At 45.2% G+C, this 25,217-nt stretch overlaps 1 protein-coding gene across 1 annotated transcript; it reads left to right on the top strand.

Moving 5' to 3' along the window:
- The first annotated feature begins 6,492 nt into the window (after positions 1-6,492).
- On the top strand, positions 6,493-24,465 carry MFAP5 (microfibril associated protein 5). Its single transcript, XM_050331510.1, has 11 exons — positions 6,493-6,637; positions 7,177-7,243; positions 12,610-12,753; positions 13,148-13,210; positions 15,962-16,009; positions 17,044-17,079; positions 18,654-18,689; positions 19,473-19,508; positions 20,228-20,315; positions 21,182-21,255; positions 21,822-24,465. The coding sequence occupies exons 4-11, from the start codon at positions 13,150-13,152 to the stop codon at positions 21,941-21,943; spliced, it is 501 nt and encodes a 166-aa protein (XP_050187467.1). The 5' UTR covers positions 6,493-6,637; positions 7,177-7,243; positions 12,610-12,753; positions 13,148-13,149; the 3' UTR covers positions 21,944-24,465.
- The last annotated feature ends 752 nt before the right edge of the window (positions 24,466-25,217 follow it).

The raw sequence follows: 25,217 nt of genomic DNA, 5'->3' as shown, positions 1-25,217 counted from the left end.
TCATTTCTCTTAAATAATAACTGTTGGCAGCAGACAAATATGACGCATCCTCTGTATCAACCAACACACCTTGTTTATCAATTTCTATGGCACACCTACTCAGTTTCTTTCGTACCACACCCTTTTCATTCACTGTATCGTATCAGCTGTATATTCCACATTGTCCTATGTGAGTTTCTCCTTCACCAACCTTCAGAACCTCTAGACACAGCAAACACACCCTTTGCGCCCCAGAGGAACAACGTGTGTGTTTCTCGCTAGCCTGTGCTGCACTCCCAGCTTTGCAAAGATGGGATATACTCACCTGGTCACTCTGATACTCCCCAACATCCATCATACCATGAAGGTTACCATTCAACCTGCTTTCTTCTGCCTCTTCAGCACGTGGTGGTTCTGTCCTACTGGTCTTAATTCTCCTACCTGAACAACAGACAGTTTACATACTCATTGCCTCCCCAGCACAGTTCATCTACATGTGACCATTCCAGACAGGTTTTCCAACCTGCAGTTGCAGGGTAAAGCTGAGCCACCCAAACCTCTCATGAAGTATCCACAAGGTTTAACTGACACGATGGGACTGACTTCCACAGGAGTAACCTATGTATTGGAAGACAGGATGCCCTAAAATCATCTGCAATGTTTATTCATTCATACTGCACAATGCTGTACTGCGGTGTCATATGCTCCATCTTTGGTATATCGTCTGCAAAATTATACCTGGCAGTTAAAATACTCATAACACAAACATCATTGAGCATTTCTAAGACTGACTTTGCTGAAGGGTATATACGTTTGTTCATTTGGTTCTGCAAACATCTGGGTGCTACTCCCCAGACCTCAAGTGCGATTCAGGTGCTCTTCTGAAAACTATTTGCTTCATGCGTATGAGGCAAGGCAACCTCACAGATGATGTCAGAGGACAAAATCCCCAGCTACCCAGACATCATCCAATGCTCACCTGTGTGCTTGGGTTGCTCTCCAAGACACCTGCCTGCCTTTGTACAACAGTATAGGGAAAAATACACAGAATCATAGAATCAGATGGGTTGGAAAGGACCTCTGAGATCATCAAGTCCAACCCTTGATCCACTACCACAGCGGTTACTAGACTATGGCACTAAGTGCCACATTCAGTCTCTCCTTAAATATCTCCAGGGACGGAGAATCCACCAGCTCCCTGGGCAGCCCATTCCAATGCCTGATTACCCTCTCTGTAAAGAATTTCTTCCTAATATCCAACCTAAATTTTCCCTGACAAGAGCTTAAGACCATGTCCTCTTGTCTTACTGATAGCTGCCTTGGAAGAGAGACCAACTGCCACCTGGCTACAACCTCCTACTTGCCTAAATGCCAACTCAAAGTATAACTTGAGAGCAGGAGGCAATCATAGGCAAGTACCAGCAGGGTAAACTAGTAAGTAAACAAATAAATAACACCAAAATGCTAAACAGTATTTCTGTTATCTTGACAATAACAAAACATTATCTTCTTAGACAGAATTACTATAGGCTGAAGCCTTCTGGAATAGAGTTCCCATGTGCACCAAGTTCACACTTACAAAAGTTGTAATTTCAGGCTGTGAGGTGCGCAGAGTTTGTTTACATAGGGAATTTGCTAACAAAGAGCTACTGTGGTATCTGCTCTGCTGAAGATTGTGCAACCACTGCCCATTGCCTCACATGTACATATATTTCAGAGTAAGATTTCTTCTGGACTCATGTATGCTGTTTTTAAGACAGCATAAAGCAAAGAGGAAAGAAAAATCTCTGCATTAGTATTGGTATAACTAGAACTACAGTAACATAATAATAGCAGAATTTTTTTCTTTTGTATTTCAATAAGTAGCCAAGCTGTAAGGCAGGTGCCTCTCCTGCTCAAACATCGTTAGCAGTTTGTGGAAAGAGGAGAATTGCACAGCTGGGAAATTGAGGAATGTAGATTTTTGGCCATACAAATGCACTTTTGGTTATAAGACATCTGAGAGGAAGTCATTCTACAAGTACAGGAAAAACACTCGTCACGGTAACAGTAAGATATTTGATCTCAAACCACTTGAGATGTTTCAGCTGGGTCTTATGATTATCAGTAACAATTTATTCCACCAACTACCATGTACCTTCATAGCTCTCTCACATGCAAAATGTAGCCTTGTATCCTTTTTATTACTGTTCGTTGAACTACTGGAGTTGAAGTACTTTGTCACAGGTTGGATAACCTATATCTCTGGAACAATTTCCCATCATCTAGAAACCTAAGTGAGTTTGGAAAGAGTCCTGAAAGTTTTTTGCTATTTCTTGAAAAGGTAGAACAGGAGAAAGGGTCAATTTACTACTCAGGACATGCCCACCCAGGATATGTCCACTGCTGCAGAAACTTTTGAGTTTGTGTTTTGGTTTTTTTTTTTAAGAGTTGTTACCACTGCTGAGTTGGATGTAGATGTTATACTTCCCTAGAATTAGTCAAGACCTCTTTTTTCTATTCTTTTTTATCCACTAAAGGTGAGGTCTTTCCTGTTACCCATAAACCTCATTCTCAGGACAAAATTCTTCCTGTTTAAAAGTGCAAGGACAATATTGGGGAGTGTATCAGTGATCCAGAATACCAAGCTTCACCCTTTAGGGAAGAAATATAATTGTAGTATCGGCAAGGAATGGACGCCTCTGAACACTAAAGATTCCTGGCACCTTTCTTTTGAGATTTTTCCCATGCACTCTGTAATGCATAATGTAAGGACTGGTCCAAAGCCTTAATGAATGCAAAATCTGATTTCACGGTTGATTCCATGAAACATCTTTTGTCACTGAGTTCACTAAAACTGCAAACCAGCTGTTTAGTCCTGAAGCCAAAGTCTGCAGGACATTATCCCATTTTTCACATTGTAAAGTTTCATATGCTGTCTCTGGTTGGGTGTATGACCTTGTGATGGGAAAATGGTGGGAAATCCAACCTGCAGATGTTGCTAAGCCTAATTATTTAAACCCATTTCCCTGTGTGCTGACTGTGTGCTCCTTGTGTCTTCAGCAGTTACTCATTTAGTCAGCCAAATCTCATAGCAATGTTTTTGCTTCCTGCTTGGATGACTGCATAATAAAAAAATATATGTATAAGGCAAGGTAAATGCCTGTGTTCACACATGAATGCTTGGGTTCACATATGAACACAGATGGTCCCATGGAGGGAAACAAGTTCTGGACAGCATTTCAACAAAAAACGGCCGTATCATTCTTGTTTCATACCATGTAAAATGAGGACTTATGCCAAATGGTGCAAAATCGTCTTTAATTTCATACAACCTAAGTTTCTTATTGGTTCTGCCTGTTATGCTAATTGCTGTTCTGAAAAAACTACTGTAAGATAGCAGAAAATGGAGACACTACTGCTAATACAAAGGACTCCCAGCTGAGGGGGTCTGCAGGAGGTTCCAGGTTTCACTGACTCAGTCCCAAAAGCATTTTGACCCGGCACCCTCCCCTCCAGAATGCAACACCCCAGCTTGCAGGTGGGTCCGTCACACACGTGCCTGGCTCCATGTGCTTCATCCCACCGGACCCACCGATACCTCTGAATAAACCCTGCCCGCGGCCCGGCTGCGACCGGCGGCGGCGAGGTCTCTGCCGCCAGGCCGGCTGCCAGCACCGCCGTCCCGCCGGCGGCAGCGGCTCGGGAGTGCCCCGAGGCGGGGGACCGGGATGGGGGGCAGTGGGGCTGGGGAAGCGGGGGTGATGCTGCCCGTGTGGCGCGGTTCAGGGAGCCCTGCATCCCTGCTGGTTCTGGGGTGGAGAGGCGGCCAGTGCCGAACGCGCGGGGAGGGGGAGGGCGCGACTGCCCGTTTCCTATGCCAGGCGGTGGGAAGGGAGCCAGCAGGCTCCTGCGGGGGAAATAATTATTTTGCTGTAAATACTGAGACAAAATAACGGTGGTCTGTGCAGGTGGTGGAATAGACGGAATGGGAACCCCCTTGTTCCCAGCATTTGAAACGAGGCTCAGGCTCAGGGCACAATCCTGACAGAAAAAAGGAGCTCAGAGGGGCATTGCAAGATTTTTCCTGCCAGACAGCAACATTTGGGGACATAAGGGAGGAGAGCGTACATCTAATTGAATAAGTAACTTTGGAGAAGGTCAGAGGCTTCTGTTATCCTTATTCTGGGAACAGTTTGAGAACTGCGAGACACAAAGAAGCCCAGGCGGGCAGAGTTACAGGCAGAAACAAAGGAATGGGTGAATAGCAGCTGGTAAGCTTCAAAGGCTGGTATATAACTAGCAGCTCCCAATTCCAGAAGACGGGAGTGCATTTCTCTCAACTAAGTTGCAGTTCTGCTGCAGGAAAATAGGGAACAGTACTGAGGAGCTGGACAACAGGATGAATGTGCTTTCGATGGAAACAGTCATTTGAAAGGAAAATGCCTCCTTTTCTCTGTATCTCCTTTCTGCCACTCCTTGTTGTCTGCCTGGCCCCTTTTCCAGCTGTTTTTTTCAGTCTGCATTTTTCCTTTACCATCTTGAGAAAGTTCCTGCCTGCCTGCTTTTGTTTCCTTTTCCTTTACCTCTTTTTGACTCCTGTTTTGCCCTTTTCTGTCTCTTTTCTCCATTGTCTTTTGATGAATGCTGTTGCAGTGATGACTTAGGATTTCAGTGCCTGTTGGGAAGGATCTGATGCAACCACAGGGTGGCTATACCTCGCAGGCACTCTGCTGCATTAAGTCTGATAAACATCTGCCCTGCGAGCTAAAGAGCTTCAGGCAGCAGGTTAAATGTCCCCGACTTTATCCCCATCGTGTTGGTGTTATCCTCTTGTGTCCGGCAGTTCTGTGCCCAGATCTGATGAGAGCAGGCAACCTGGGTTTTTTCAAGACTTCTCTCATTCGTGGGGAGTGGTTTCTTCATCTTTTCTTCATCTAACTCTGATACCCCCTCTCGCCACCTTGCTGGTGTGCCTACACACCCATCTCCGCTTGCCTGCCTTGAGCCGATGGAGGTGATTCGGGGGCGGGCTCCTGCATCACCAATTCTCTCTCCTCTCGCAGAGTCCGACGCCATGATGGGAACTGTGCTCAGGAGGCTCCCTGCGGTGTGAGGGGACCCTTCCCCTTTCCTCCTGTGCTAAGGCCAGGTGCTAAGGGAGGAGTGGGACAGAGGTGCCTCCCAGGGAGGCCAGAAGTAGGTCAGCGGAGCTGGAAACCGCAGCTGATGCAGTGCGATGGGGGGCGGAGAGCCAGCTATAGCCAGAGGGGGGTGAGTGGGTGGAGGGTGGGGGGGTCTTTCTGCGAAGTTGCAGGGGCGGGGCAGCGTCTTGCAGGCCGATCGCAGGGCTGCCAGCAGACCCGCCCCGCTCCCCATCGTCCCCCAGCCCCCTGCACCCGCCGAGCCCCTTCCCAGCCCTGCGCCTTGGGGTGGGCAGGGGGACGTCCGCGAAAGGGCAGAGAGAGAGAGAGAGGAAGGGAAGAAAGTGATGCTGGAGGAGAGTTGAGGAAAAAAAAAAAGATGTTAATAATGGAGAAAGGAGGCTGGATGGAAATGGAGAAATGGAGAAAAAAAATCTGGGCAATGAATAAGGAACAGATGGAGAAATGTATATTAAAATAAGGAAGAAGAGAAGCGTGAAAGACAACAAACAATGACAAGTGATGTTTCAGCACTTGCAATTGGTGCAGTGGGGAGGTCATCTGTATTCCTCACGGTGCCCAGGCAAAAGGACGCGCGTCCCCCTTGCCAAAATCCACAGGGCAATAAGCTGCTGCAGCCAGACGCTGCAAGCTCACCACTGCCAGTAGCTTCGGCGGTACAGCTGTACCTCGCTACTGCCCAAAGGTCATACTGTTACCACCCTTTGGAGTGCAATGAAAGCCCATTTCAGTACGGTTAGCTGAATGCCTTGTTTGACCTTTTGAGTGTTTCTACATCAACATTGCCTTCTCTGTTACAGCTCCGAGGAAATCCAGATTGCCAGAGTTGTGTCCTTTTGTCGTTGCTGTACAGCCAAAGCCTTACTTTCTCTCGCTCTGACTTTTTATCCCTCCTCCCTTTCCCTATCTCTTTTCCATTTTCCCTGCCCGTCTCCCCCGCTGCCCAGTGACAGCTTTGCCCACACTGCCTTGTGTCTCCATCATTCCTGGGCTCCAATCTGCTCGGACCGGTGCTGCCTGCAGAAACGCACGCCCACCCCCGCCATGCCCTCTCCATCCCCGTTTTCCAGCCCCCTCCCCCGTCTCTTCTCATCAGCCCGGCTACATCCTTCCTGGCCTGACGCTACCAGTGTGTCTCCTCCCTTCTTCCCTCCTTCCCTTCCTTCCCATCCCTCCCCCTCTTCTCCCTGCAGTGCTTCAAGTCCTCACTGCAGTGCAATCCATCACTCCCAGCAAGGTCCTCACGCCAGGGGAGGGGGAAGCCTGGCTCCTTGTGAGGCTGGGGGTGGGTGGGCAGTGAGTGCAACTATCTCCTCCTTTGCTAAGAAGTGAGAAAAGCTCACAGAATACAGACCCTTCTAGAACTGAAACCTCCCATCTGCTCCCAGCTATTTTATTTATCCATTTACTTATTTAGACTCTTTGTTTTCAAAGAAAAATATGTTTCTGCCAACATTCCAGTGAGGGCGACTGGGCGACTGAAAGGAAACCAAGGAGACAGAGAGAATGCCAGAGTAAGAAAAGCTTGTTCTGATAGAAAAACCAGGAGAAAAGAGCACTAAGGGGAGGAAAAAAAACAAAACAAAACCAGAAAGAAAAAGGTATATACAGAAATAGAGGAATAAATGCAGAAATAGGATAAAAAAAAAATATTAGGTGCAGGAAAAGGAAAACATAGCAAAAAACCACAAGAATTAAATTGGAGAGAAACCTAAGATGGCAGGCATGGCAAGAAAACTCAAGAAGGATACAATAAATAGCCAGAGGAGCCTTGCTAAGAAGGTTTGATTTGATATGAAATAACATTTAAATAGTTTAATAAGCAAAGCCAGTGGGCTTTGTTTTGAATGCAAATATTCTTTACAGCTGCATGCAAATAAAATTCCAGTGTGTTTTTTATTGTAAGAATGAGTGCATAATGGATGAATAGTTCAAGTCCTCTTTCATAGAAAGATATGTATCAGGGCAGCTGCATTGATGGACAGAGGCAAGAAATTATTATAATAGTATCCAATTAGGTTTTTCAGATATGAACGCTGTTGCTCTTTTACAGGCAACTTGTGAAGGTGCTGTTGAGGTTGATAAAGAATGGTTGCTGTTTTCATCTCTTTAAAACTGAGGTAAGCTAAAGCAGTGCAGGCCCTTTATGCATATACATATACATATACATTAGGACACATTTTCATTAACATTGCCTTAATCTTTCATTACCTTGCCTTAGTTTCAGTCTGCCATCGAGTTAGAATAGTCACTGTACATGGGGAAGGTCAGAAGAAAATCAAGTGATCTGGTTGAAGTCAGCAGTACCTACAGGTGAGACAGTGATTTATACCACTGCAGTTTCAGTAATGTCCAAAATCTTTGTTCAGATTTCTCTAATGTCAACTGTAGAACAAAACATAAATGATGATAAAAGGCAGACTTTACAGTCCCAGTGAAATGGAGGGATATAGAAAATGGAGGGATAAAAGCCTGAAAATGGTACTTCCTAATTTTCCCCACAATATGAACTTTTATCAGTTTGTCTGCTAACAGGTAGTTTCATTTGCATTTCTTCTACCCAGTGCAAGTGTTGTTCTTCTTTCTTACATCCTATCAGAAGCACGGTGAGTGTTGTCAATGCTGACACTGAGGACTTCAACAGTTTGTATATTTTGGATGTGGCCAATTTAAGAAAATGTTTTGACAACAGATCTTTTCTAAATGTTACAGAATTTAAAGCAAATGGCTTTTAAAATTGCCACTTTTGCCCTTTCCCCAATGGAATTTAAAAACTTACTGGGTGTTCTATTTTTAAATATAATTAATATAATGTGATATCTATACTTTCACTTTATTTTCTTTTAAATTGCTATTCCTGCTCCCAGTCTCTCTATGTGCGCATGAAACCTTTTCTCTAAGCATGGACCTGTACACCTCTCTCACTCTGATGCCTCTTTTAACTGAAAGGGTATGTCCAATTCAGGCACTGTGAGCTGCCCCAATTTCATCACATCTTTTATAATCCAGTACTCTCCATAGCCCCACTACTACACTCACTGAGCTGTGTGAGGATCTCAAAATGATGTACATGTCAGCACTGCAACACTAAACTTGGAGTAGCCCTTTCACTGGGTGGTTTTTGGATTTTCGAAGCTGATTTTCTTGGGAGGAGGACTAGAGGGACACCGCTCCTGATTTTAGACTGTAAGGGTAGAAAAAAACCACTAAAATCTATTTCACCTTGGAGGACTACTAAAAGACAATAAAAATGGTACAAAAGACTGGACCTCAAATGAGACAGATACTGTATTGTTTGGAAAGCTCAACTGTGACTTCATCTCTGCTGGATTGGCTCTGGTGAACCTCTCTGTGCAGGAGTAAGACACCACTCTGCTTCCCAGTAGTGACTTCTTTAGCCAGCTCTGGTTACTGCTCCAGTGCTTGATCACTGTGCTGAAACAGGAGGATTAATCCTGCTGTCTTTGCTCCAGGGTTTGTGGTGTCCAGAAGAGTTGGGAGAAGGGAAGGGGGAATCCATCGTGTCTTTACTGACATTTTACTCATGGCTTCAGCCTCATCTGTATGGAAAAGTTGCCCCAATTAAATTAAATATGGTGTTATTATGTACTCCAGACTCTGTATGGACACACATAACTGGACTTATGTGAGGGATTTATATCTTTGTTAAGCTTAAAGTGTTACCTGTCCTCCTGAGAGAGCAGTCTTGGAAAAAGTTTCATAAGAGAAGCCATATTTGAGCTCAACTGCTTGAAGAAAGGGAAGTGTGGAGGAACAGATGAAACAGCCAGGAAGAATTGGCCCTGAGACAGTACAAAGGATCACAAAAGAACTACATTTATGATAGTAAGAACTACAGAAAGAGTAGCAAAGGAAACCCCAAAGCACAGCAAATTACTAAGGAAAATCCTGGCAATTCACCATAACCACCTTGTCCATGAAAGGCCTGAAGCACCTGGCCAAGTCACCGACCAAACACCAAAGAGCTCACTGATTTCCTCTTCTTGTGGTCAGTTCTTCACAGTGCTGAACTGATTTGAAGGAACTGAGCGGGTATTAGTCAGTTTCATGGACTATCTTAGTGTATTTTGTGACTGCGAGACTGCATGCCCTCTAAGCACTGCCTTGTTGATTTGGAAACAGAGGGGTGAAGAATTCCTTATTTTTGTAGATGGGACAACAGAAAGCATGACTATGAGTCAAAAAGAGACAAATTGTGTTGAGGCTGCTGTACCTTGCAGTGTTTGCACTTCTACAGTGGGTTGGATACAAAGTCAGATGTGAATCTCTGAAAATTGGGGATAGGTGGATCAGGCCTTGAACTTGTGTCCCTTCCCTCTGATGACCTCAGCAAAACCAGTAGAACAACTGCAGGATGATGTCAGACCTCAGGTATTAGTGGAGCCCATCAGCAGTGTGGGACCCAAGAAAATTCGTTTCAGCCCCAATTCACAAGACTAGTAGTCCTGCATTATTGACATGATACATTCACATATCTTACAGCAGTTCATTAATTTCTTATCAGTCAGGTGTAACTTAATGCCCAGTTACCGTGAGGATATGTGAAGGCCAAGAAGACAAAGAGGGAAAGGGAAAGAAGTCAGTAGGAATTTAAATGCTGCTCCAGGACCTATACATATAGTATGCCCCAGGATCACTTACCTGTCTGCTGAGACACAGAAGTCTCTGGGGTGAAATGCATCAGGTGATTTTAATTTCCAGGAAGGCCAATTTTGTGTCTTATCCATGCTACCATCACTGTAGCATAAATCCCTGGTAACATAATGGGATCAGTACAAACTGGGAAGGAAGATAACTTTTTGCTGAATCATTGTCACTGCTTCTGATCTTAGGTAAACACCTACAGGCACTGGAGTCAGCACTTAGGGGATATGTGTTTCCTTTATGAGTCACCCACGCCATTTACTGCAGCACAGTTCATCACACCATGATGTGTGGCCTTGATACCTGAATTTTTAGAAGGAAGAGTGCTTCACCTTGAGTCATCAGCTGTAAATGTCCCCAGGATACACTGTGATGGAGGACAGCAGCCCACAAATCACAAGACAGCAATGGGAATGGATGAGAAGGGATGGTGCAGAAGGATGTTAATTTTTCATATCTCCCAGCTGTGAGGGCTGTCCAATTACCTTTGTCCGTGTCACGGGGCAAGGATGGGAGAAAAAAACAAGATTCTTTTCTGTTTCAAAAAGCAAACCGGATAAACAGTTGTGAATCCAGTAGACAGTTAGGAGGGCTAAGAGGAGATCCTTCATGCCAGATGGAGGCCTGCAGACGCAGAGCCACATCTCTTGAAGAATGTGCTTGGACTGCAAGAGGAAAAAGGGGCGTTCTCATGCCATTGTGCTGCGGCTCCCTCCGGTGTCCACCGCGAGCAAGAGCAGCAGGATGTCTCCAGCTATTTCTCCGCAGCTTGTCTGGTCTGTAAAATACTGAACTGCTTCTCAGCCAGCGATTCCACCACCAGGAGCATCGACCTCATCCGTGCCAAGCTCTCCAAATGGAGGGGTGCTGCTAGCGCCACGGGTTTACCCGCACTGAGCAGCTGGGGGAGGACATAGATTGAAAAGTTTTAAAGTTCAAAAGCAATCAGCACAAACTTTAACCAGGTTTGGCTGTGAATCCTGTGCTCTGTGGGAGATGGTGGTACATCAGCATATTGGTAGACCAAAACATTTGGCATCAATGAAAATTTCCTAATAAATGTGTTCAAAACTCACAAAGTCTTCAGGATGTTTTAGTTATCCAGTTAATCAGTTACAGAGGCTTGAATGACAACACAGAAGTAGAGAAAAGCAAAAACCAAACCAAGGTGTGTGGAGAATTGTAACCCAAACATACTGCTAAGTGGACTTCCAATAAGAGCCAAGAATCTTAGAGAATTACTCAACCCGAGCTGTGGTTATAACTTCCATCACATTCTTTTTGTTGTTTAATGACCTCTCCAGCATTTCCAATGCACTCAGTTTTAGCTGGTCTCTGAAAGTGCAGATGTTGGTGACTCGCTCTAGTGAAACAGAGCAATGTGTTTGGCTCCAGAACACTGTCCTGGTACCAGGGAATTTCCTAGCTTTCCCCATCCCTTCTATCCCTCCTCTGGTACAGTCCACCAATGGTGCATCCTCCAGGAGCCTTGGGAGGACCAGAAATAAGAAGGAGCAGTCATTTTTCTCTTAAGCACTGCCACACCCAATGCTCAGCACTATCAGGTAAGAAGCGGTGGCATCAGTTATGTCACATAACTCTTTTGAGTCTCCAGTGGCAGCAAGGACATAGTGAGGATTTCCTTTAGTAACTCTGTCTAAAGCATTGTGGGATTTTATTTCTAGTCTGCATTTAGTTGAGGACAAATTAGGGTTACCAAGCTAAGGATGAACCTTAGGGGGGACAGCTTTCCCCTACAAGGTTTCATTGCTAGATGAGGGGGGGAGTGGGGTCATTTCCTAGATTTCTTCTTGGCTTCAGGACTGACATTGTGCCTTGAAGCTCATCCAGTGCCTCCTCAGACCCAGAGGAGTAGTTATAGAAATAGCAAAGGGAAAATAAGTCAGCAAAAGCAACAGGAGATGAGGGATGCAGGGACTGTTGGAGGAAGGGTTAGGGGAGAGTGGCTATTCCAGTGGGGCTCGTAAAATGCAGCCATGTGGAGGCACAGGGGAGTCAGGAGGATAGCAGTGAAGGTCAGGTCTCATTCTTCCCTTCTCAGTTCGTCTTGCTCACTTTCCTACTTTTTAACCGTTTTATTTAGTTATTTATTTATTTATTTTCCTATTTTTTGCACACGTGTTCCCTATCCCCTGCTTTTCTCAGACAGGCAGCGGCGCTGCAGAACAGGCCCCGTGGCCGGTACCTGCTCCCCATGCCCCCTCCCCGCCACCAGGCTGGTCCAGGCGGGAGCCCCTTCCCTCCATCCAGCTGGGAGGCTCCAGCCCCGCCCTGGCGCGGCAGCGGGGCGATGTCCCTGCTGTGGCTGCCCGTGGATTGCCCGCCTGCCCCCGCCGTGTGTCCCCCGTCCCGCCGCCCGCGCTCGGTCCCCGCGGGACGCGGCCGCTCCCACCCCGCCGGCCCGAGCAGCGAGCGCGTCCTGAGCGCACACGGGATGCGGTTCCGCACTGTCCCTGAGCGGGAGGCTCGCAGGGAAACGGGGAAGAGGGCAGAAGGACTGGCGTGGGGAGAGGCCGCTGCTGAGTGGGGGAATCGTGGCTAGAGGTAGCGGCGTGAGGAGAAGCGGGACTGTGCAGGAGGGAAGGACGAAGCGGGACACCAGTGTGCAACACAGACCCAAGAATCCATCCCTGGTGCTGGGCCATCCTGGGGGAATGGGAGGAGCCCCTTCGGAGGACAATAAACTCCGGAATGAGGGTGTGGGCAGCTGGTTCTCGCTCCCCCCCCCTCATTCCAGATGCATGATGACACTCTGTCCCTCCGTCTCGCTGGCTTTTTTTTTTTTTTTTTTTTTTCCCAGAAATTGTATTTTTGAAGACAACCAAAAGGAGAATGTATTCTGGGTGTGGCTGCATGTGATTTACCCAATAGCCAAAGTGGGGGGGACGCCGAAGGGGAAAGACAGAGCGTTTTCTGCTGAAGGGAGTGGAAGCTGAGGGCTGCAGTAAGTGATGGGGACCCTATCCATTCTCTCAGTGCTCCTCTAAATAACTTAAAAGTAGAAGAGAATGGAGGGAGATAATGTGGGAAAACTTTTCTTTGCATGCTGGGTGTGTGTGTGGAGTGGGGCTTAGCCACCTGGATGAGAAAAAAGATGGGGACTGGAGGAAGGAGACGGAAAGAGGAAGAAAGCAGGTGATGTTATAACTTCAGTCCAGAATATTTCTAAAACATCTGGAAAACTAGTGAGGTGAGGAGGGAGACAAGAACGAGACTGGGAATACCAAATGGTCTTGAGAGGGAAATGGGGGCAGCAAGCAAAGTTTCTGTGCTGTAGGGGAGTGTATTCCAATTCCTGCCTTAGCTTTCCTCTGACTACTCTCTCCTCCACTCCACAGGGATGAAGAACTCTGGAACCTGTACACTGCTGTGTCTCTTGGCACTCTTCTTGTCCCCAGCTGGTGAGTCTGTATGCCAGGGGGAGAATTTCTTCCCCATCTGGGCCCCACAGAATTTCCTACACAGACTAATATGCAATGACTTAAGAAGAAAGAGACATGTAGATGGGTAGTGAAAGGGGAAGTACCGAACAGGAAAGGCAAGGTGGATATAGGGCTGTAAGGAAAAAATTAGAAACTGGAAACAGGTTCTTATCTGTGACAGTCTCCAGTAAGTACTGGGAGTCACAAGAGGCAGAGGTCCACAGCCTCCACTTCAGGGATGTTTATGTAAGCAAAACAGCCAAGTCAGTTTGAGAAAGAGAGTTAGGTGTGCTTTGTGCTTACTGGTGTACCACCTGTGTGTTCAGGGCATTTCCCAGTGCTCCACAAAATTTGTTCTGTCATAGTTATGACACATTTGCTGTCACTAGTAGTTCCTGCTGGAATGACCCCATTTCAGGCCACTTGACTGCTGGAAGGTTTTGTAGTTCTTTGTAGAGCTGTTTTGAGAAACTTAACCTCTGTAGTTCAGGCCATTTTTTGCTTTTGGTGTTGGTGAATGTTGTTACTGTTTTGTTGCTCCATGATTTTGTTTGCTTGGAGCTACTTTGGCAAAAATCCAGGTGGGATAAAATTTGTTTAAAACAAAAAAAAAAAGCACAAAGCCCTCAAAACTGGAGGACAGCATCAGACATTATAGTTGGAAGACTCAGGACAGACAGCGAAAAAAGGTGAATTTCAGTGAATGGATAAAGCTTTGTCCAGGAAAGACTCCAAGTGGGAGAGAGATGACTACCTGACTACCTATCACATTCAAATCAGCTTATTGCAATACCTCCTTTGGTCTTCCCCTCATACTGAAGCCTGATTCTGCTCCAAAAAGCACTTTTTCCTTTAAAGGTGCACAGTAGATGATGTCATATTTTTGACTGTGAAGCAGGGAGGTGAGGCATGCAAGAGATGCAGTGTGTAGGTGGCCTACAAAGTTAAAGGGGAAAAAAAAAGTCTGTGGTTTTTATGATATATGAAGGAGTCCTGAAAAGAATATTTCTTACTTTGGTGTATTTCGTTTTAGCGCTTCCATTTGTGTTTGTTTGTTTGTTTTAACTTGGAAAATAACAGGAACGACCAGCTGGTCTCTTACTGTTTCTTTTGGTTTGGGGTAAGCTACAGATTCAGTCAGCTAGGGTTGCAGTTTTAGACCTCAAGGATGAATTTACTGCAGCTTGGAGAATAAAGTCCAATTGTTTATAAAACATATGAATTGCATACAATAGCAAATATAAATTGAAGTAATTGAAGATAGGATAAGAAAGTCACCTGTTTTGTCTCCTCACCTCATATGCAGAGATTTCACTTTACTTTCTGTCCTGTTGGTTTAGAATTAGATCAGTTTTCTAGTTAGCTCCTAGGGAGGAAAAAACCCACCAAACTAGCAAGAGCTGAGTTTTCGATGTTAGAAAAGAGGGGAGAGCCTCCCTGCCTTTTCTACATGTCTCTTCAAATCCAGCACTGCTGGTTTCTGCAATGGTTTCAGAATTTGTGTCCTTGCTTTTGCATCAGAAACAAGTGAGAAAGTGTTCAATACTGTTTACTTCTCTACATGTTACAATTAAGGGATTAGCCAGAAGAGGGAAAGTTTTGGGCTGCATTAAATTGTGCAATTAAGTTATTATACATGTCTGGCTCTCCCTGGGTTAATTGCCAGCGGCTGAGCTGTTGCTGGCAGCTGGGTGGGGAAGAGAATATCAAGATCCAACAACTTCTGTAATGCTGCAAAGCAGGATTATGTAGGGGTCCCAAGAGTCCCTCTGCAGTCTGCAAGTAACTGTTCTTGGAACATGGAAGAACTAAGACAGAAGCTCCAGAGCTGATAGCTTTTACCCACATGGTGCTCCCATTAAGAACAGAAAGCTAAAGGCTGAGTTCACAAGATGTAGCAGGGTGTACTGTTTTTTGGGCTGGTCGTGCACACATCCCTGCAGTGCCCCAGATCTGTGGCTTTTTCCTGCCAACTCCTTCCTTCATCCCACCCCAGTTATGCAGACATTTCCCTCCTCTGCGGCTAGCAGGAAATACTTTCCTATTCCTGGCTGCTGTAGGAAGCAGCTCTCTCACCCTTTATATTTGGACAAACAAACAGTGTAGCCCAGTTTCAGTTTCTTCTCTTCCACACAGAATGCACAGCCAAGCCTTCATCATTCTCCCTCGCCAGTGCACCCTGGTGCAGAGAAGGGAAAGATCATCTGCTCTGTGCCCCATACCCAAGCAGGATGATGGACCAGATAATTATTTGCCTAAGAGGATACAAAACCTGCAGTCTGTTTCTTACTGTACCAATGACTCAATCCATGACCCCAAGTAAATAATTTCCATGACTCAGTTTCCTCTTTTATAAAATGAAGATAGGGATTTTGACCAGACTCCAGAGCACGGAGGCCACATGGATATTTTTTTTTCAAAATGCATCAAATGGGGTTTCAGAAATGTGACATGTGGTAGCAGATCTGGAGGTATTTACTAACTTTCCCTGTGCCCAGCCCTTGACCCTGGTGGAAGCAACAGGGTTCAGATCAGGACTGGCTGTGTCCACGAGTCTTTAAACAACAAACCCAGCCAGCAGTGGAGGCTGAGGCAGAGTGAAGAGATTTCTCCCTTCAACAGAGGGCAGTGGTGTCTCCTGGATAGATAAATGTCTCATAAAAATTTCACAAAGCCTGCAGACTGTAGAAATCTCTCTCTTTCTTCACTCCCTCTCTTCTTTTCTTGCAGACTGGTTTCCATGGGTGGTCAATGGGCAAGAACCAGAAACTGCAACTGGTAAGTATTACAGGCATGTTGTGTGCTGAAGGTTGCTCATGTGATCCTGTTGTCCTGTGGAGTTTCAGCCTGTTTATTAGCAAATACTGTTCTTTGTTTCTTTACCTCTGACATTAGTGAGCTTACTTTTCAGGGAAGATTGAACAAGCCTTCCAAGACAACCTGCTAAATGTTTTGTGCTCTTTACAAATAATTTGCTGGTGTGGGGGTCCTGAACACTTAGCTGAAGTGCACAAGTGGTGCTTCAGCAGTAAGTCCACTGGGAAAGGTTATTGAGTGGTCTTCATACTAGTTTTGTTGTTGGGGGTGAATTGCTTTATCCCCTGGACATATCCATTTCTGTGACATGGTAACATAAAATGAATGCATGTTTGCATCATGTTTCAGCACCCAGAAGAACCACAAGGGCCTGCCTTTTCTTCAAACTGAAACCCCTGCCTAAGCCTTCAGACATCTTCCAGCTACGATCCTGTCTTATAGCATCTGGGGCTTTCCAGAAAACTATTCCCAAGGCAGTCTAAAACATGTCCTCCAAGTTTCCCTTTCCTTCACACTTTATCCCTCCATCACTACCCCAGTTTTGCCATTACTTGCCTTTCAAAGAAACTCATCTGCTGATGAATTTCTTCAGTCAAGACTGTTTTAGAGTTGCCTCCTTCCTTCCCTGCAGTGGGTACCTCAGCTGTCTGTCCTGCTGCTGTAGGAGGCATCAGCACCTTCATTTCAGACATCTTTATTTCCCACCAAGATGCCTAAAATGACCATATGTGAGAAGTCAGAATATGCACTCAGAATTCAGTACAGGTTGATGCAACATGTGCACTAAAAAATCCAGTCCCAGGCCAGTCACAGAAAAAGGGAATGGATATGAATGGGATGGGGGCACTGTGTTTGTTTATGTATTTACTGGATTGGATCCCACTGTCTCATGAGCCCGTGATGGCAGCCAAGGTAATTCAAGCTGGCTATGGCTGGATATGTAAAGGACCACAAAGTAAAGACAAGCTTTTGTAAGAACTTTCTGTCTTTTCCAGGTGATGTTACCCCTGCCTCTCTTCTCAGCAGCCCTGGTAAGCTCCTATCTCTTGGCTTCATTTTCGTGCTTCATTTTCCCTTTTCATCTGTACTCCTGCCTACACACACTCAGAAATTACCCATTATGCCCAGAAACTCCTCTTCCCACTTTAGACATCTAGCAGTGTTCTTCCAGCATTTATGGCTGTCTGGGAATCCTTTCTGTGCTCCATACAGGGAGATTAATTTAGGGTGACCTGATGGTCTGTTCTCCGAGGACATGCCAATCTCACCTAGTGTACTAGGTACTAGTGTACTCTCTGAAGATGTTTGCACTGCAGGAAGCCATGAAATTCCAAGCTCACTCAGCCTGGTCTTCCAGAGGAGGTGGCAGAAACAAAGAGACGAAGTGACATGGGTGAGAAATTGGACAGGTTCAAACTGGGCATCACTGGGACACAGGTTGGGTGTGTGTCTGCTGGCAGGTGGCACACATGCTTGATGCTCAGGAGACAGAGGTGGCAAAAAACACCTGAAAAACAGTAGTAAAGCAAACTCTGAGGAGTGCTGGGATCAGGAAGTGGAAATACTGTTGTTTTAGTACTGTCCTCCCCACTCTGGCTATGGCTGTGTCACTGGGGGGCAGCAAAATGTCTGCAAAAGGTAGGGTAGATGGAGGACTTGGAAGATGAACACTTACAGCCTGCAGTGTGTCTCCTTGGAGAGTGGAGGTAACCTCAGGGGAAGGACACAGACCTGATGGGAGTATAGGCATTTGCAACAATCAGCAATGGAGGAAAGGAGGCTCAAGAAGGAGCCTCTCCACTTTTTCCATGAGTCTGGTTTCAAATCTGGCATGTCTGGTTTCTCTCACTTATGGGGCTCTCTCAAACACATCCCTCTGAGGATGGGAAGACCAGAGAGGGAAGGGAGAGGAGGAACACATCTGGTCAATGATACGGTCCCAAGAGAGGCAGCTATGCATGGCTGTTTCTGGGAAGTCTGCTGTGTGTGTAGGAGAGCTCTTCTGAGAATGGTGTCTTGTTTTCCAGGACATCAGTTCCATAATCTGTCTTCTGCCCTGATTCTGTTCATCATCTGTCTAGAGTATTTATCATGGGTCAAGCTGTCATGGGACAACACTGGAACAGAAAACTGGAAGAACAATATTGTATGCACATCCTGGGTGGGATGGGAGGTGAAAGCAATTGTGTTCAGTACATGAGGCCTGACAGTCTGTATGAGTGTAGATAAGTCTTAGTGTCTAGACCAAACTGGTGGTGACTAACCTACATCTAAAACTGAAAAGACTAAAAGGTGAAGCCTTTGCAGCAAACTTGGGCTTTGAAATGTTTATTATTGAGGGATCAAGAAGATATTGTTCACAAAGGATGTACCATTGGGATCCATCTTTGCTCTGCAGCATCCTATCATCTCTGGGACACCCAGCATATTTGTAAGGAAAGTCTGCAGTTATTCTAAGTCAGATGATAAGAACATCATGACCAGCATTGTCTGTGAACTAGATGGCTGCTGGTCAGGAGTGGTGAGCCATCAGCAGAACTGTGGCAGGAGGAAAGAGGCTGAAAGCTCAAATTAAGATCTTTCAGAACATCTTCTCTTTTTCCAGCTGCAGCCGACACACCACCTGAGGTTCTTCCTACCAGTAAGTTTATTCTCAGTTCACAACCACATGTTGTAGACCCTCCTTCCCTCTCCTTTCACAGTCCCTTGCACACCCAGAATCCTGCCATCTCTGACTGCCCCTAAGCACCGCCCTGACACCAAAAAGACTCATTTTCCCTTGTGCACATGTGTTTTTCTATGCTTCTGGCTGACACTATGGCTCATGAGCATAAGTAAAAGTCCTCTCTAACTGTTGATGAAAACTTGCACCTGGCAGTTTTTTGAATTCCTTTGCAGTTTGTTACTGGGTAAATTATAAAATATAGTGGTTTGCTGTGGTACAGATGAGTTACTTTATTAGAGGGAATAACAAACCAACATATTTTTGATCCTTTGTCATGGACATTAAAGAAGTCTTAAAGAGGTCTTGGGGATGCTGTTTTTTAAAGGTGTCGCTATTCCTTAGGAAGAGGCAGTCAAAGGTCCTTCACTTCTTGTTTAGATAAATAGTAATTACAGCAACTAAATAAATTTACCTGAACTTTTGAATTTTGAAGATGTCTTTGTAGTGTAATTTTGAACAGTAATGGTAATATTTTCAGGGAAAGCTTGGGCAGATTTTTGCTGTTATTGCCTGGCTAGTTTCATATTGGATTTGTACCTTCTCTTATGGTTTCATATTAGTAGCAATGAAATCTTTTTCCACCTTAGAAGTTACAGTGCAGGGCTCTTAAAAGAGCTTTCCAGGTATTTGTTTTGATTAAGCTAATATCTAGGAAGAAATCATGGTAACTAACTAACTTTGCTACCCTCTGTCTCCCAGTTCAGTCTGACAGTGAAACTGCAACAGCTTCATCAGGTATGTTTTAAGTTTGCTGCCTACCTTCCCTCCCAAAACCACTTTCAACCAGCCCCTCTAGAGGCAGGTGCTGGCTGAGCACTGAGCTTTGTCTCCTGGAAAATTGCTTTCAATTGTTTCTTGAGTTAGAAGTACTGGAGAATTATGGTAGTGGAAGCTGCAGCCTTCACCTGAGTGGCATGCCTGGGAGGGGAGGAACTGGCAGATCACCAGACCAGATACGCTGGGTCAATATTGTGCCATTGTCATTGGCCGATACCTGGCATTTCAGAATGAAATACAGGAAAACCCATCATAGTTAGCTATAGGGTTGACTCTCCAGAAAAAAAAAGGAACTAAATTCATATCCTGAAACGTGATATTGCAGATCTGTTGGAAACACATCTTAAATATGCAACTACAATTTACATTTGGTTAATTTGTGTCTGCCCGTTTTACAGCATGTGCCTCCTGTATTCAGGATGCCCAGCGAGCTTTTGCATTTCACTCAACTTTCCCTTGCTTTTGTCTTACGAGGCAAAGGGATCAGAAATATCTGCATCACTTTCCTATTTTCTAAACCATCCCCATCTCTCATGAGAGAGTGGACAATAGAGGCTGGAGGCCTTCCCTAGAATCCTGGAGGACAATACCTAGTGATGAAGTGATATCTGCCAGAATGAGTTCGTCTGCCAGTGATGCTGGATTGCACCTCTGTGTCTGTGTGTGTGTGTTCCCAGACTGTCGTGAAGAAAAGTTTCCTTGCACGCGCCTGTACTCTGTTCACAAACCAGTAAAGCAGTGTATCAGCTACCTCTGTGTTACAAGGTAAGAAACCAGCAGTCCCTAAGAAATGCCTTAAAAACTCTCCAGAAATGGTATATCCAGTTTAGCAATTGTTCCTTTTGAGGACTAGAGGTCTCTGGGAACCAGTTGGTGAGATGAATTCTATCCCCAGAGTGTCCTTTTTGTGTGATTATTTAAAACAGCACAATTACTATTATCTGTGCAGCATTAGGGAACTGTAATGTGCTCGATATTGTAATCCATATTTAAGGTATTTGGCCATTTATAGGGCCATGAAGATAATCAGAGGGATAGAGCACCTTTCCTATGAAGACAGGCAGAGAGAGATGGGGTTGTTCAGCCTGGAGAAGAGAAGGCTCCAGAGAGACCTTATTGCGACCTTCCAGTACCTAAACAGAGTTTATAAAAAAGAGGGAGATCAGCTTTTTCCACAGGCAAATGGTGATAGGACAAGAGGGAATGGTTTTGAACTAAAAGAGGAGAGATTAGATGTTAGGGAGAAATTCTTTGCTCAGAAGGTCATGAGACACAGGAACAGATTGTCTAGAGAAGCTGTGGATGTCCAGTCCCTGGAAGTGTTCAAGGCCAGATTGGACAGGGCTTTGAGCGACCTGATCTAGTGCAAGGTGTCCCTGCCCATGACAGTGGGTTGGATCAAGTTGATCTTGAAGGTCCCTTCCAACCCAAACCTTTCTATGATTCTGAGATTTTATGAAGCCTTTGCCAAGATTACTTTCCTATAGATGGCAGCCTTAATCTAGGTTGACTAATCATAAAAACGTAGGACTTGCCTCCTCATCAGTGAATATATGTGTTTATTGCCTGTATCCCTTTTTTCTTTCTTTGGGTCTCCGCGCCTCTTGCCACTGACCCTGGCGATCCCTCAGTGTGCGGCGCATGTACATAATAAACAAGGAGGTGTGCTCTCGCATTGTCTGCAAGGAGAATGAGGTCATGCAAGGTGAGTGAGATCACAAGCTAGCCTAGAAGAATAGTTGCAGCCATCTGACAGAGTCTCTAACCTAACTAGTTAACTTGGACTCCAATCCGTCTGCAGTAGTTTCCCTGGACTCCGTTTGAAGGAGCTCTCATGCAATGCAGTCTTAGATCCAGTACACAAAAAACATGACAGAAAAAATGGGTAGTAGATATTGTACTAACAAGAAGTATGATAGCTCTCTATTCCCCCATCTTGATCATGCTCTACTAGCCCCAAACACACTCATACTCAAAGTTGTATTCCTTTGAGGTTAAAGAGTAAATCTCAGTATTTCTGGTCATGAATAGAAACAGGATCCAGTCTAGATTTTTTACGCAGTCTTTGTTGCAACAAAATACTAGTGATTTTAATATGTACTGTACATGAATAAAGCCAGAAAGAAAATCATAAAAGCCTAAGGACCTGTTTTGCATGCCTCGTGTATATGAGGATTCAGCAGTTTCAACTGTTTCTGTAGATGTAGTGGTGAAGAATTTGAAGGAAGTTTTGATTATCTGTCAACTTGTGTGTGTCTATTATGTCTTCAGATGAGATCTGTCGCCAGCTGGCTGGCCTTCCTCCTCGACGTCTGCGCCGATCTGGGCAACCCCTGCCTCTCCCTTGCAGACAGCTTCTGGAGCAGCAGCGTGGAAGGCCTGACGCTCTCTGAACTCCCAACAGTAGGAGAGGAAAAGGAAGGGAGAGAAGAGAAATCCTCATCCACTACCTACCCGAGACAAGTCCTTCTTGTTTGTGATTTCCCCACCATTTTCTTGCTTCTATGCCTTCCCCTACATCCTCTTCTTCGGGTGCTGCAGTACACAGAGTACTCTGCTAGTCTGTTATGGTGGCTCTTATCTTTAAAATCTGTTGCTGAGGATATAAGATGCTCTCTCCTTTCCTCTCTGTCTGGCAGGCCACGAGCTACTCATTTCCCAGAGGTCCTTATGAATGTGCTGCATCTTCTCTTGCTTTGTCCCTGGAGGGATATTTTGCATGGGGACAGGATGTAGTCCTTTCCAATGGTACAGATGCCCTAATCTGCATTTCACATGGAGGAGTACAAACTAGGACTAAGCCCTAGGATTCCTGCCCTATATTTCTTGCAATGGCATCAGTATGAGCTCCAATATTGTTAGTCAGCCTGAGCCTCTCTGATTCTCCCGAACCACTGCGTTTGTTGTGTGATAGCACAATCTCCTCCTTGTGTCTGCTGGCATGAGAGAAGTGATAGAAATGGTAGATGAGCTATCCTGAACCCAACGCACACCTCACTGTCCCTGGATAGCAACAGATCATTTATAACTCCCTCTGGGAAGTTCTTTGTCCCAAGCCCATTGCCTCCCTCACACACAACTGCTACCAAGAGGAAGAATTCTGGATTTAGTATGGCATTGTATTTTTCTCAAGAAGATTATGTTGGAACAGAGTGCTATCTCTTACACTCCCTCCTCTCCTCTCCCCTATTCTTGTCCCTCCCTTCCCATTGAAGACATCCCTTGATGTCCATTCCAGGCAAGTTCCAAGGAGCAGTAATGGCTGTCTCCACTCCTAAGCCTAAGAAAGCCCATGAAGAACCTGTGTGTCCTGACAGTATGGGGAACTTGCAATGAATTAGCTAGTACTGGTGTCTTGTCTTGGTCTGGCTACCTCCACACTCTCCAGTTGCTGAGCCTGCTTTCAATATCTCCACTTGAGTTCCTACCTCCTGACCTGGAAATTTCTGCACAAAGCAGAAAGGGATCACAAATTGGAATCAGATGTGGGAGAAGGATCATTATCTGGGATCCCTGGTTATCTGGGACCTGGGATTTTCCTGCAGGTTCCCTGACTGGGCTGACCTGTACAGAGCCAGGTGCTGATGGGGAAGGTAAACATATCTGCAGATCTAAGTGCTTATAGAGGCAGGCCAGCCTGGGGACAAGAATTACTCTGGTAGCACTGGATGTCTGGTCTGCTCAAGAACTTTGTATTTCAGATATATGGAGAACATTTCCAGGTATATAGGCAGTTTTCATGATGACACTGGGTAGGGTAAGTGGGGAAGAGCAATCTGAACTGTATTAATTATTCTTGTGTGACTCTCAGTGGCATGATTCTGTGGGGCACCGGAGCACTGCAGCAGATCAGCAAGACCCTGTCTCTAGGATCTCTGTGTTGTTCCCAGCTAACAGAGAGACAGTTTGCTAGATTAGGCATTCACCCCCATCACATAACATACTCTGCTGCTGACAGAGTACCATTCACCCTTGTAGGGACACTGCTCTCCTGCACAGAGCCAGGGTCACACAATATCAGGGACAGTTTGCTGCACAGAGCCAGATGTCTCTGAGAAAAAGAGCAAAACAATTAATGTAAGGCCATCTCACCTGGACTAGGATTTCTGCTGTATGCATCAATAAGCTGTTTACATCCTCTCTGTAGGGGAAGACACCCTGTGCAGACAGATTTGTTCTATATGAGGTCAAAATTGGCCGTAGATGGGCTAAATTGCCTGTGTGGAGGAAGGTAGGATGGAGATGAGATATTAGAGGGACATCTTGGAAATTGGACTAGGCCAAGTCTTCACTCCATATTTAGGGTTGAATATAAGTCAATATAGATATATAACTGTGTAACATAGCTCCTGTACAGCATATAGAAAATTTAACATTCATACAGTTTGGGAAGTGGTTAGAAGCCTTTCTGTTGCTTGCTTTCAGCAGGGTCAGGAAGAGGTGCTCCTGTCCAGGAGAACACTGTTTTAATGCTAAAGTCTATATAATGCGTATTAAAGGAAAATTTATTTCCTATTATTCTTGGCAACTCTCATGTCTCTGGGTTTATTTGTCTCTTGCTATATTTCCTCCAGATTTGTGGGGAAACTTGACTCCAGCCCAAATCTGTCATTTGGACCTTTTTATTCCCTGCTAACCTAGTCCTTTGCTGCCACCCTCCCTTCACTCGTGAATCACAGGTCTTCCTGGGAAGTCATTATTTTTTCTAGAGAAACATAAGATTTGCTCCAGCACTTTTTTTCCTGTGCATAGCTCTGATAGATTTTCCTGACAGTTGGTAGCTGCTGAATACAAGAATAAGTCCTCCGAGCCCATTAAATTTGTGCTGAAAACACATATTTTCACTGTGCATGTGCCATGACTTTCTGGTGGGGAATTAACATCTCCAAGTAAAATGGTAAGGTGACTGAAATAAGAGAAGAGCTGTGCTAAATATCACATGAGTGAAGAAGAATTTGTTCACTACAGCCATGTAACTCAACAATGGGAAAATTACACATCTAGGTCAAAAAGATTAGAAACATTTCCCTTTCATTGATTTTCCAACTTTTGCATAGATTCATCAGGCACTGACTGTACATCATATTTTCATTGAAAAGATAGAGCACTCAGAGATTGGGGCACTCTAGGCAGTGTGCTCATGTGCAAGCAGTGAGATCTGCATTTAGAGGATATCTCTAGAACAAAAGTGGCTGTGGCCCAAATTACCCATTAAAGTGCCTCTGACAGTTTCCCATAGGTCTTCAGGACTAAAACCCACAATGCAGGTTATTGCACAGTGCTATCCCCTAGAAGCAATGCCCCTTCCTGGCTGATGCTGTGGTACCCCTATCTTGCACTATTAGAACACAAACAGCCTCAGCCCCAGTGACTGTAGATGTTGCTCCCACCTACACAGGCCAAACCCTGCTCTGTTTTATGAGCTCTTGACCTGTGCAGTGTCCCTCTATTGGCACTTTCCACTGGCTGTGTGTGCCATCAATTTTTTGTGATTCAGTTTATTCTTCCCTTTTCTTACAGCACTGGAGTCTGCAGATGCACTTCCCTGTCTTCATTAGCACTTATTCCATACCCAGATTTACCTTCCCTGCCGTTCCAAACAGAATTGCCATGGTTGCTGGTCTCTGGATAGAGCTCTCTCTTGTAAGCCATACAGCTCCAGCTAGG

Source organism: Myiozetetes cayanensis, unplaced genomic scaffold, assembly GCF_022539395.1.
Source record: "Myiozetetes cayanensis isolate MyiCay16 unplaced genomic scaffold, myiCay2020 scf5-8, whole genome shotgun sequence".
NCBI classification, from domain to species: Eukaryota; Metazoa; Chordata; class Aves; order Passeriformes; family Tyrannidae; genus Myiozetetes; species Myiozetetes cayanensis.
The sequence above is the reverse complement of the archived record's forward strand: the minus strand, read 5'-3'. Positions and strand labels throughout refer to the sequence as shown.